The sequence below is a fragment of the Branchiostoma floridae genome, chromosome 8 (genome assembly GCF_000003815.2).
Source record: "Branchiostoma floridae strain S238N-H82 chromosome 8, Bfl_VNyyK, whole genome shotgun sequence".
In the NCBI taxonomy this organism is placed as follows: Eukaryota; Metazoa; Chordata; class Leptocardii; order Amphioxiformes; family Branchiostomatidae; genus Branchiostoma; species Branchiostoma floridae.
Window position 1 is genome coordinate 24,451,467 of NC_049986.1, and position 13,541 is coordinate 24,465,007.

Genomic DNA, 13,541 nt, shown 5'->3' on the forward strand with positions numbered 1-13,541 from the left:
GGCCTCTATTACTATTCATAAATGAATGAAAATAGATAAATAAACAAAGAATATTTAAAAATGAAATATTTTGACTGAAGACAAAAAATACGCTTCACTATCTTTCAAGAACGCCAGTCCCCACAAAAATGTACCAACACTATGAGAAAACCAAGAATGCTGTTATTTAGACGTCACCCCTGCGTGGGTAACACGACGGCTGCACTGCTATACCTAATTGGCAAAGTTCAAAGTTCATTGTGAGACTTATTTGACTAGCCATTCTATTGGATTACGTCAACAACGCACCTAGTATTCCCCTGTCGACACTTCCGCGTTACGTGGCACATTAAAGGCGATTTAGACACCGTAACTTAGCGATCATCTATCTGTATATCATTACCAGCCTATCACCATGTCGACCATGCTGCGTGTTGCGGGCACACTTCTCCCTGTAGACGTGCAATGCCGGAGGTTTGTTACGGCTAAAAGGTATGACCTGGCCGAGACGGGGTACGGCCGCGCCCTTCTGGCCGCCATGTCTGATATGGACAGGCTACAGGAAGTGGAGGTACTGAAGAGTCTGGGAGACTTGAAAGTGGAGAAGGGAAGACTTCACAAGACCGAAGCCTCGCGGAACTTGGAGCAGGGCCTGAACCTGTACAGGGCCGCACTGCTCCGGTGTGAGGACCCGGGGGAAGGGGAGTCCCTCGTACATAGGATCAAACTCGCCGAGAAACTCAGACAGAAAACACACATGGCTGGCTCAACCAGTGACACTAAGCTTAACTCTGTCGCAAGGACTTCAGAAATCTTTCAAGACCTGGATAAGGCATGGGCTAAGGGTGGCCATTTGGACTCCATCTTGGATGGCTTCACGAAGTTTCTTGTAGAAGGTATAACGGAAGAAAAGAAGCTGTTAGAAGTAGAGGCCATAAAAAGTCTCGGAGACGTGAACCTTAGGAGAGGAAGAGACTTAAAGGAGCCCAGACACTTGACCAATGCTACAGCCCTGTACAGCACAGCCCTGGGGCGGTGTGACGATCCACATGGGAAAACCGTCCTCACACACCGCTTACTGCACGCAGCAAAGGTCAGGAGAGACATACATGCAGTTAAAAGACGGGTAAGAGCGTTCAAAGGCATACAAAGCCTACCGGCGCATTAAAATCAGTCAGGTCAGGAGAGATATACAGAAAATGAGAAGACGGTTACGTGTTCTCCCTACACAGAATACTTTTCGAATTTTTGTATCATAGCTCAGCGTTGTCAGTATATTTTACTACCAAAACGTCAGCTTTGTTCTAAATACAGATATAACCAAACAAACTGTGTGTCCTAGCAGATGTGTCTCAATTTAGGACAAAACAAATCCACCTTCGCTGTGCAGTATAGCAGCAATTGTTCTGCTTTTCCCTTGGTCATTGACATTGTCACCTGTGTACCAACGGAGCTCGTGTTTGTAGTAACCGATGACCTTCTGACCTGTGAGGTGTCATGTTCGCTCACCTGTGTCTACTGTTCACCTGTGCGTGGCGAGGCAGTATCGCATTGCAGTTGTTCGTTGTGTGACCGCGCGCGCCGATTGTTGTCAATGGATGGGGTGTTCATGTCCATGTGGTTCATTCATGGGTTGGGTGAGGTATACTTTAAGGGTTGTCTGCTGTGATTATTTGTTAAACAAGTCACTAAGGTTGGTTTAATTGGTATATTTTAGATGAAGCTGAAGGACAGAAATGCCAACAAGTGGTTGTCAAGCGGACCTGGCAAAGTCAGTAAGAGTCATGACCTCGCTGCAGCAGATAATGTTAGGTGAGTGACGTCGGTCGAATATAATGCCTTTCTAACACTGATAACCACATGTTTTCTCGTGATATTTTCATTAACTTGAATATGACGATGGGTCTGTTTAAGATGTAGTACATTACAACATTCCTTCACTTTTATGCCAAATACCCAGGGACAAAGTATCTTGAAATATAAATTTAAAAATTATTGACGAAGACAAAACGACAGATATTTCCAACATAAAGTTTTGTTAAAGACTAGCAAAATTTCAATAGCAGTACTTTGGGGGAAAATGTAAATCTTCAATATGTAACGTTCCTCTTAGACAATCAAAGCCTAACATCACACTAAACGCTTCGTCAACTTGCTCCTCTGTTTACCGTTAAAGAAGTTCATCAGTCAGTCTTGAATAGAGTTACTACAAATTCTCTTCCAACAGTGACTGTTTTTATAGGCAAGGTACATAAGGTTACCTCCAAATTTTCTATGTCTGACAGCACATCTTGTTCACGGAGATTGACCTAGTCTCGATCACGCGAGAGAGCACGAGACTAGGTCCGAGACTTGCGTAGATCATCTGCCCCGCCTCGGTGCGGAGTAGGGGTAGGTAGGACTTGGGCAGCTCCCAGCCCTCCTTGCGTTTCTGCTTCGCACCCTCCAGCTTGATAGGGACAGCCTCCTTTATCTTTAAAAACTGTAACTATTGGAAGAAAATTAACTATCCTCTGTTTATGTACTCATAAACTCCCTACTTACGTAACCATACTAATCTTACATTGATGTTGTACGTACCCTTATACCCCCTGCAGAGAGTATAAGGAACACTTTAAGACAGGTAAAAAGGCCGTACGGAATGGAGACCTGGACTCAGCAGAGAAGCACTTTGCAGCAGCACTCAGGCGCGTACATTTCAGAGGTATATATATAGTTGATACAGACATTGTTTCACTGTGTATTTTCAGTCACAAACTTCATTGGAACGTCCAATATTTGTGGATTTTGTAAATAATCGATGGCAATTACTATCGAAAACAGACTTATACCTTCGTACAATATCTGAGTGTAGGCAGATACAACTGTCCTCTTTGGCTTCCTAATGACATTCAAAGATTGGACAATTGTACATAGCTGTTTTTTTTACAGACCCTACTGTTCAGCAATACGGAAGAGAGGTTCTACCTCTGCACAAGTTGGGCGATGTCTACTGCAGGCGAGGCTGCCAAACAGGAGACGGGGGAGACTTTGTCAAGGCGGCGGCGCTGTACCAGGCAGCAGCAGCCAGGTCAGGGGATGAAGATTCTAGGGACAATCTAAGAAAAGCAGTTAAAGAAACAGATACCTTGTTTCTCAAATATACTTTACATGCTACTGATACTAAGAGTGGAGAAAGCACTTGCGAACAAAAGTTAAATCTAAGAGAAATGCGCGACCAAATCAAGCAGGAAATGGAAACCATCGACAGAGAGCTGAACCCCTACAAACATGCTGAGGAAAGTCAGTTGGCAAGAGATATAGAAGCCAAGCGAGCTGAAGCTGTCAGGAAGTTATTTGAGAGGATTGCTAAAGATAGACAGGTGTTTATTGGGCAGCTTGTAGATGAGTGTATCGCAGTGATGGGTCCGCCTCCCTGTAAGTATGCCCTGATAGGTTTGGGTTCACAGGCCACAGGACTGGTCACTCCATACTCAGACCTGGAGTTCGCCATCTTGGTAGAGGAGGAAAATGAAGCAAATGTCACGTATTTCCGTCGACTGACTCACTACCTGCACCTCAAGGTGGTCAACCTGGGAGAAACCATCCTCCCAGCCATGGGTATAAAAAGTCTGAATGACTTCTACTCAGACGACCCACTAGACAACTGGTTCTACGACTCTGTTACACCACGTGGGTTTGCATTTGACGGCTCCATGCCAAAGGCGAGCAAGACCCCATTGGGCAGGCAGGGAACTTCGACTGAACCAGCCAGTGATCTTATCCGCTCACCAAAGAACATGGCTGCAATCTTGGAAAAGGATATCTCAGTGTACTTGAAGGAAGGATATCACCTGGCTGGGGTTTTGAGAAATGTTTGTTTCATAGCAGGAGAGCAAAGTTTAGTTGGTGACTATGCCGACATTTTGGTAGACACAATGAAAGTCTATGGTGCAGAAATAGCTCATAGACTGGCAAAGGAGATGATATTCCATAACTGGACACAAGGCCAACTACCAACAGGGACACTGTTGGATGTAAAGAGAGAAATTTATAGATTCCCGTCTCTTGCTGTAGACTGTTTGGCACTCTGTTCAGGTATTACACCAACCACAGTGTGGAAAACTGTAGAAGAGATGGAAACTACAGGCGTGGTCAGTGCAGAAAACGCGCATCACCTGAAGGTGCTGGTCAGCATCTCAGCAGAACTCAGGCTGAGAACCTACATTGCAAACGGTGGTCAGAAGGAAAACCTGTCAGCTTTGTCGGCATTGAATATATCACCAGACAAGAGTATCTACCAAACCAGTGACTTACAAAAGGTGTTTTACATTTCTGATGTCAAGCAGTTGTTCAGGTATTACTTCACAGCAATTCCTCTTGAGAAACTTATGTCAGGCGAGCAAATTCCTCTCGAGGACAAGTTTCTGTTACTAATAATATCCATAAGAGTAGGCCTATTCTTGGATATCAAGTTATTTGACAACTCTCCAATGGTAAAAGGTGATTTGTACCATTTGTATCATCATAACATGGACGCCGTTAAATGTTATCAAGAAGCCCAACATAACTTGGCGGCTGGACCAAATCAGGCGGCATTACTGTCCAAACTGGGTTCATCCTGGGCAAGTTTAGGGAACTACAGGAAAGCTATCGATTACCACGAAGAGGCTTTCGAAATGCTCAAGATATTCTACAATTCCAGTACAAAGCATCCTATGTTTGAGTATTTACTACACAAGCTAGGAAATGCCTGGTATGAACTGGCGGATTATCAAAAAGCCATCAGCTACTTTAAGAGGGCACTGAACATGAGTAAAAATAAGTATGGCCACGATACAGCACACCCTGACATTGCAAGAGCACTCAGTGGTCTGGGTTTAGCTTGTCAGATGCTTGGAGATCACACGAAAGCCCTGGACTATTTTCAGCAGACATTAACAATTCATAGGACTCTATATGGCGCGATTAGAGAACATGTTGAAACTGCGAGTGCACTACATAACGTTGGCTTAGGTTTGTATTGCAAGGGCGATCTTAAGAAATCTGTTATGATTCTTGAGCAAGCGCTGCAGATGAGAAAGAACCTGTACGGACAGAGTACTGCACATAAAGATATCGCCATCTCTCTGGAGGTGCTAGGAGGAGCCTGGCATGAACTGGGTGATCCCAAGAAGGCTATCGGGTATCGAGAGATGGCTCTGATGATGTACAGGGCAATCTATGGTGAGACTGAGGCACATCCCGACATTGCAAGTACTCTTGGCAGCCTTGCAGCGTCTTGGATTTACTTAGACAAAAACAAGGCTATCAGATACGCACAGCAGGCACTGGACATGAGCAAAACGCTCGGTAATGACAAACATGATGACACTGCAAATGCGTTTAACAACCTTGGATCGGTTTGGTGGAAGTTGGGTGAGAATAAAAAGGCAATCAGCTGCTATCAGGAGGCTCGGCACATATTAAGAAGTATTCATGGTGAACGCGCAGCACATCCCAAAATTGCTGTCTCTCTAAATAATCTTGGAACAGTCTATGGTGAGATGGGTCTTCATGAGAAAGCAATACGTTACTTTGACCAGGCACTTCGCATGTACAAGACTGTACATGGTCCACGCACAGAGCATGCAGACATTGCACAATGTCTCAACAACGTAGGGGCGGGATTCAATGAACTAGGTGATCACCGAAAAGCATTCGAGTACTTTGAACAGGCATTGGGGATCTATAAAAGCTTTTTTGGTCCAGCCGCATCACATCCAAAGATTGCCGAAACAATGAACAATCAGGGATATGCATGGCATTTTTTGGGTGATTACAGAAAAGCTATAAACTACTATAGCCGGGGTCTGGAGATGTACAAAGCTGTCTATGGTGAAACTACAGCTCATGCCGACATTGCTGTCTGCCTCGGTAACTTGGGAACAGCCTATATGCGCCTTGGGGATTACAGGAAAGCACTGGGTTGCTATAATCAGTCTTTGCAAGTGCTCAGGACCATCTATGGCCCGAATTCAGCACACCCCTTCATTGCCGGTACACTCTCATTGATAGGACTAGTCCGGGACAAACTCGGTATTACAGGAAAGCCATAGACTACTTTGACCAGACATGTGAAAAGTTCCGAACTACATGGTGCAGCACAACCTCACATTGTCTCGTGAACATTGCCTCGCTTTGCCCAGGTATGAACAGAAAATCCATCGACTACTTGGAAAAGGCCATATACGTGCAAAGAGTGCAAACATGTACCATCATCACTTCCGTCACATTGAAGTTTATTACTACTAGAAAGAGTAAGCGATTCTCTGCATAGCAGGAAACTAACAGTAGTCTGTATCGATCGGAGTGCTGGTGTCAGTTGAACCTGATGTACGAAGTGATAAATCACGCCACCTTTCGTTATCCAGGGAACTGCAGAAGTCTCTTACATTCAGTTTCAGCTTAAGCATATGTACAGTTCAAGGTAAGGATAATACAAGATAAGTATTGGTCAATGGGTTGTACAGTAGGGTAAGATTAATGGGAATCTTTGCCATGAGAAATACACTCTGCTATAAATACACATGTTGATGTAAATGAAGTAAGGGTAAACATTATCTAAACAACACTAAGAACTTTTCACGACCCGTTTCCGCAGTCACGTGTCTCTGACGTCACGTTCTGAAAGCTACAGTAGACGTAAATGAGGCTGATCAAACCAGCGGGCATTTGGGTGACGTTTGTTCTTTCTATAATCACAATTGATGGTAGGGTGAGATATGGTAAGTCCTAACCTTGTACATTGTAGGTGATAACGAACGAGGCAGTCTTCCAGATTTTTTTTTTTTTTTGCTTTTCAGAATAACATCCCAACAAATTCATCGTTTGGCAAAGTTTGTCTTATTCCAAGATATGCCAAGGAGATTATATTTCCACACAATGTACTCCATCTAATAAAAAGTTTAAGAAAAAAGTATCTTTATTATATACATTTTATAAGAGACCTAGAATAAATGAATCTTATTTCGCTTGAAATACGTACAAACAAAACTAAACTGTTAGAGTGATTTCTCATGTTGCAGGTAACGTTAAGAAGATTTATTATTTTCTATTTATGTTCGATAGAGATCAAGATTTCAAGATTTCCAAGATTACAAGATACAATCAAGATTTCCTAAAATAAGTACCTCTTATAACCTCTTAAAGCTTCGAACAGACTCTGATATCAGGACGAAGCTGACCTTTGACCCTCACAGAGAATTCAATGACCCTTTGTGACCTTGAGTTGTTATTGTTGATTAGTATGCCTATTCCTGTGAGTTTTCCTAAGTTGTTGCATAGTAAAGTGGATGTTTACTACTTTATGTTACATAATTGTGAACTTATCATGCATTAAATCCTATGTTCGTAATTATTTCTCGTTCTTTATTTGCCATTTTTTGTAAGGTCTCCTTTGGAAATCAGTCACCAACTTCAATAAAGGGACCTCTATTACTATTCATCAATGAATGGAAATAGATAAATAATCAACGAATATTTAAAAATGAAATATTTTGACTGAAGACAAAAATACGCTTCACTATCTTTCAAGAACGCCAGTCCCCACAAAAATGTACCAACACTATGAGAAAACTAAGAATGCTGTTACTTAGACGTCACCCCTGCGTGTGTAACACGACGGCTGCACTGCTATACCTAATTGGCAAAGTTCAAAGTTCATTGAGAGACTTATTTGACTAGTCATTCTATTGGATTACGTCAACAACGCACCTAGTATTCCCCTGTCGACACTTCCGCGTTACGTGGCACATCAAAGGCGATTTAGACACCGTTACTTAGCGATCATCTATCTGTATATCATTACCAGCCTATCACCATGTCGACCATGCTGCGTGTTGCGGGCACACTTCTCCCTGTAGACGTGCAATGCCGGAGGTTTGTTACGGCTAAAAGGTATGACCTGGCCGAGACGGGGTACGGCCGCGCCCTTCTGGCCGCCATGTCTGATATGGACAGGCTACAGGAGGTGGAGGTACTGAAGAACCTGGGAGACTTGAACTTGGAGAAAGGAAGACTTCACAAGACCGAAGCCTCGCGGAACTTGGAGCGGGGCCTGAACCTGTACAGGGCCGCACTGCTCCGGTGTGAGGACCCGGGGGAAGGGGAGTCTCTCGTGCATAGGGTCAAACTCGCAGAGAAACTCAAGCAAAACACGCCCATAGCTGGCTCACATGGTGACACAGTCATTCCTACTGTTGCAAGGACTTCAGAAATCTTTCAAGACCTGGATAAGACATGGGCTAACGGTGGTCATATGGACTCAATCTTAGATGGTTTCACGAAGTTTCTTGTAGAAGGAATAACGGAGAGCAACAAGCTGTTAGAAGTAGAGGCCATAAAAAGTCTTGGAGACGTGAACCTGAAGAGAGGAAGAGACTTAAAGGAGCCCAGACACTTGACCAAGGCTACAGCCCTGTACAGCACAGCCCTGGAGCGATGTGACGATCCACATGGGAAAACCGTCCTCTCACATCGCTTACTGCACGCAGCAAAGGTCAGGAGAGACATGCAGGCAGTTAAAAGACGGGTAAGTGCTTAAAAAGAAACACTGAAAAGCTGCACATTGAAATCAGGTTCACAATTACTATATAGCAGGAGTAGGTACGCAATTGCAGCTGAATATATCACACACAACGCTTGTGTCAATCCATCAATCGTTGCAGTGCGTTGTCAATCTCACGGGGGAACCCCTCAGATACACAACGCTTGTGTATTTGATGGTGTTTTAACTTGGTATCATTATATAATCTACATGGAAGGACATGTCGATATGAAGTCTCTTATAAACTTGTGGACCTGTCACACACAGTGCTTGAATATCTGGTGGTGTTGTACCTTTTATTTACATCGAAGGAGATGACGTCTGCCTTTCTTAAATTGTGTACCAACACGACTATTTATCCAGCTCACGTTTGTAGCAACCAGCAACCTTTGGAACCTGTATATTTGCACAATGCTAATGTATACATGCCTGAGTGCGCTCGTGACTATAGCGGTGCTAATTATAGCTCCAAACGCATGTTGCTGTCGACCCGACAAAATAATATAACGCTATAAATAACCGGCAAATACTCCAAAAATATCACTACGAAATTTGTATTCGTAATATGTTTGACAAGATAGATTTTAGGACGAAATAGGTACTAGTAGGGTAGGCGCACACACGGCGTTAATACGTTACCATTATATGATGAACAATAAGGTAGTTCAAGCCGCCAGTACTAGAAAACTTCAGGTGTTTGTTTGCACACAACTAGTGTCAGATCTCTGTTAATATGAGCGTCAAAACATCCCGATATATTTCAGGTGACTTCCAAAGGGAACAAAGAAAGCTATAAGCTGCCACCTGTACGTCAATGTGTTGGTGTCCATAGCGAGGACGGTAATGTGTTGGCGTCTACACCCAGGTTAGTAATGTTGGTTGCAAGGGAATAAAAATTAATTAATAGAAATTAAAGAATGGATGGATGTATGAGCAAAAAGGTGCCACCTCCTTTATCGCCTATTGCAAATCGTTTCCAGGCTGTACAAAGAACACCTACAGAGAGGTGACGAGGCCGTACGGAGAAGAGACCTGGACTCAGCAGAGCAGCACTTTTCAGCAGCACTCAGGATCGTACATGTCAGAGGTAGGCATCAACATATTTGGTAACATGAGGTAACAGTTCACTTATCTGAATTTCCAACTATAAAGTAAATCTGATGAGGTCAAATTAGAAAAGGAAATGTGTTTTACACAACAATGTCTGGCTTTCAACCGCCTGACACGGGGACATACATATCCCTTTGGTTGGGGACTTTACTATCAGCTTTCACAATCTTTATTATTTGCACATGTCAACATTGTTCCTACAGATCCTACAGGTCTACAGTACGCAAATGAATTCTCACCCCTGCACAAGTTGGGCGATGTCTACTGCAGGCGAGGCTGTCAAACAGGAGACGGGGGAGACTTTGTCAAGGCGGCAGCACTGTACCAGGCAGCAGTAGCCAGGTCAGGGGATGGGGTCTTGAACACTGATATTGACGAAACAATTGTCGAAATGGAAATATTGTTTATTAAGCACGCTTTAGGCATAATTACTGTTAATATAAAGGGAGAGAACAGTCATAAATACAGAGACAGTCTATACAAAATGCGACACCAAATCAAACAGGAAATGAAAACCATTGACAAAGAGCTGAACCCCTACATACATGATGAGGAAAGTCAGTTAGCAAGGGAGATAGAAGCCAAGCGAGCTGACGCTGTCAGAGGGTTGTTTGAGAAAATTGCTGAAGATAGAAAGGCATTGATAACGCAACTGGTAGATGAGTGTATCGCAGTGATGGGCCCCCCTCCCTGTAAGTATGCCCTGATAGGTTTGGGTTCGCAGGCCACAGGACTGGTAACTCCATACTCAGACCTGGAGTTCGCCATCTTGATAGAGGAGGAAAATGAAGCAAATGTCGCATATTTCCGGCGACTGACTCACTACCTGCACCTCAAGGTGGTCAACCTGGGAGAAACCATCCTCCCAGCCATGGGGATAACAAGTCTGAATGACTTCTACTCAGACGACCCACTGGACAACTGGTTCTACGACTCTGTTACACCTCGTGGGTTTGCATTTGACGGCTCCATGCCAAAAGCAAGTAAGACTCCACTGGGCAGACAGGGGACTTCGACTGAACCAACTAGTGAACTCATCTGCACCCCAAGGAACATGGCGGGAATCTTAAAGAACGATGCATCCTTGTACCTGAAGGAAGGATATCACCTCGCTGGAGTTTTGAGAAATGCTTGTTTGATAACCGGAGAGCAGAGTCTCCTTGATGACTATGCCGATATTGTGGCCGAGACACTGAAGGCTCATGGTGGGAATATGGCTCGTAGCCTGGCAAAGGAGATGATTGCAGAGAACTGGACAAGTCCTGAAAACGAAAGACCTACAGGAACACTATTGGATGTAAAAAAGGAAATTTACAGATTCCCGTCTCTTGCTGTAGACTGTTTGGCACTATGTTCAGGTATTACACCAACCACAGTGTGGAAAACTATAGAAGAGATGGAAACTAAAGACGTTGTCGGTGCAGAAAACGCGCATCACCTGAAGGTGCTGGTTAGCATCTCAGCAGAACTCAGGCTGAGAACCTACATTGCAAATGGCGGCCAGAAGGAAAACCTGTCAGCTCTGTCGGCAATGACGACATCAACAGACAAGAGCATTTACCAAACCAGTGACTTGCAAAAGGTGTTTTATATTCCCGATTTGAAGCAGTTGTTCAGGTATTACTTCACAGCAAATCCTCTTAAGAATATTCTGTCAAGTGAGCAAGTTCCTCTCGAGGGCTTTGAGTGTCTGCTGCTGACTATTTCCATACAATTAGGTCTGTTGTTTCATATCAAGCTGTTCAGTAACCCGCCCGGAGTAAAAGGAGAGTTGTACTCTTTGTATAACAATAACACGGAAGCCATTAGATGCTATGAAGAGGCTCAAAAAGACTTAACGACTAGACCGAATCAGGCTGCACTTCTGGCAAAGTTGGGGTTATCCTGGGCAGGTTTAGGAGATTTCAGGAAAGCTATCGATTACTACGAACAGGCGTTACAAATGTTTAAGACATGCTACACTTCCAGTACGGAGCACCACTACTTTGTCTGGGTACTACTCAAGCTAGGATCAGCATGGCATAATCTTGCTGATTTTAAAAAAGCCATCAGCTACTTTGAGAAGGCATTGGACATGTGCAACAAACTTTATGGCGAAACTACAGTGCACTGTGACATTGCTGAAGCACTCAACGGTCTAGGTTTAGCTTTTCAAAGGCTTGGAGATCACACAAAAGCGCTGGACTATTTTCAAAAGACATTGGATACGGACAGAATGGTTAATGGTATGAGTACAGATCATATTGAAATTGCCACTTCACTCCACAACATTGGTCTAGGTTTGCATGAAAAGGGCGATTTTAAGGAAGCTGTTAGATTTTATGAGCAGGCGCTGCAGATGAGAAAGAACCTGTACGGGCAGGGTACTGCACATGACGATATCGCAGTCTCCTTGACGTCACTGGGAGGAGTCTGGCATGACTTGGGGGATCCCCGGAAGGCTATCAGGTACCGGGAGCTGGCGTTGCAGATGTACAGGGCCATCTATGGTGAGACTACAGCACATCCTGATATCGCATACACTCTCGGCAACCTTGCAGCTTCTTGGAATCACCTCGACAAAAGCAAAGCCATCAGCTATGCGCAGCAGGCACTGGAAATTATGAAAATACTCGGTGGTAACACTCATGATGGCACTGCAAATGCCCTTATGAACCTCGGATCAGTTTGGTGGGATTTGGACGAACATAAAAAGTCAACAAGCTGCTATGAAGAGGCTCTGCATATATTAAGAAGTATTCATGGTGAAAGAGCCGCACATCCCAAAATTGCCAAGGTTCTTAATAACCTTGGAACAGTCTATGATAAAATGGGTCTTCATGAGAAAGCAAAGCGTTACTATGATCAGGCACTTCACATGTACAGAACTGTACATGGTCCAAACACAGAGCACGCAGACATTGCATTATGTCTCAACAACTTACGATATGCATTGTGTTGTTTGGATGGATACAGGAAAGCCTTGAACTTCTTTGGACAGGCAGTACAGATGCAGAAAAGCATATATGGTGAAAACACAGCACATCCCAATATTGCCATCTTCCTCTGCAACTTAGTGTCTGTCTGGCTACGTCTGGGTGATTACCGGAAAGCTATAATCCACTATGAACAAGCTCTCCAGATGCAGAAAGATGTCTATGGTGAACATGCAGCTCAAAACGACATTGCCGGCTCCCTCACTAACTTGGCGACAGCCCATATGGGTCTCAAAGAGTACAGGAAAGCACTGAACTTTTATGAGCAACTGTTGCAGGTGATCCAGACTATCCATGACTCGGGTTCAGCACACAACCACTTAGTCCATATACTCAGAGACATGGGATTTGCCTGGCGCGGTCTCGGTAATCACAGGAAAGCAATTGTCCACTTTGAACAGGCGGTGGAGAGGCTGAGAGCCATCCATGGTACAGCACATCCTCACGCTGCCCCCATGCTCCACTCCATTGGAACAGCGTATCTTCGCCTTGGTGAGAACAGAACAGCCATTGACTACTTTAAGCAGGCCCTGCAGATGCAAAGAAAAGTTTACGGTCCGCGTGCAGAAAATCAGGGTATCGCTGATTCACTCAGCTGCCTGTCCTCGGCATGGGCTGCTTTAGGAGAGTATCGAAAAGCGAGAAGGTACGGAAACCAGGCGAGACAGATGAGACGCAAACTGGGTCGTCAGGAGTCCTAAACAGCTATAGACTGTCTTGTATCCTTGGCGTTGTTTCTCCTGCTGCTGGCACTGGACCCAGACGGCCATGATGAACTGTACAGTCACGCCACCTATCGTCATTCAGGGAACTGCAGCTCATAGCCGTCACAAAACGCAAAACTTCAGGTTCTGCTTCAAATACACTCAGTGACTTCTTATAACAGTTTCATCTGATTGTTCTCGGCTTCA

General features: G+C 44.2%; 2 protein-coding genes across 2 annotated transcripts; both read left to right on the forward strand.

Annotated features, from left to right (window-relative positions):
- Positions 1 to 394: 394 nt before the first annotated feature.
- On the forward strand, positions 395 to 6,204 carry LOC118422031. The gene is made up of 4 exons (XM_035829535.1): positions 395 to 1,072; positions 1,697 to 1,791; positions 2,577 to 2,683; positions 2,911 to 6,204. Exons 1-4 carry the CDS (start codon positions 395 to 397, stop codon positions 6,054 to 6,056), a joined length of 4,026 nt encoding a protein of 1,341 aa, XP_035685428.1. The 3' UTR covers positions 6,057 to 6,204.
- A 1,347-nt stretch (positions 6,205 to 7,551) lies between these two features.
- Positions 7,552 to 13,331, forward strand: LOC118422033. Its single transcript, XM_035829536.1, has 4 exons — positions 7,552 to 8,530; positions 9,310 to 9,410; positions 9,526 to 9,632; positions 9,859 to 13,331. Exons 1-4 carry the CDS (start codon positions 7,820 to 7,822, stop codon positions 13,329 to 13,331), a joined length of 4,392 nt encoding a protein of 1,463 aa, XP_035685429.1. The 5' UTR covers positions 7,552 to 7,819.
- Positions 13,332 to 13,541: the final 210 nt, after the last annotated feature.

Coding starts and splice junctions, on each gene's coding strand:
- LOC118422033 (XM_035829536.1), top strand. CDS start 7,820: ATGTCGACCATGCTGCGTGTTGCGGGCACACTTCTCCCTGTAGACGTG. Junction 9,411..9,525: donor GTGTTGGCGTCTACACCCAG/GTTAGTAATGTT, acceptor AATCGTTTCCAG/GCTGTACAAAGAACACCTAC. Junction 9,633..9,858: donor CAGGATCGTACATGTCAGAG/GTAGGCATCAAC, acceptor TTGTTCCTACAG/ATCCTACAGGTCTACAGTAC.
- LOC118422031 (XM_035829535.1), top strand. CDS start 395: ATGTCGACCATGCTGCGTGTTGCGGGCACACTTCTCCCTGTAGACGTG. Junction 1,073..1,696: donor GCTTACTGCACGCAGCAAAG/GTCAGGAGAGAC, acceptor GGTATATTTTAG/ATGAAGCTGAAGGACAGAAA. Junction 2,684..2,910: donor CAGGCGCGTACATTTCAGAG/GTATATATATAG, acceptor TTTTTTTTACAG/ACCCTACTGTTCAGCAATAC.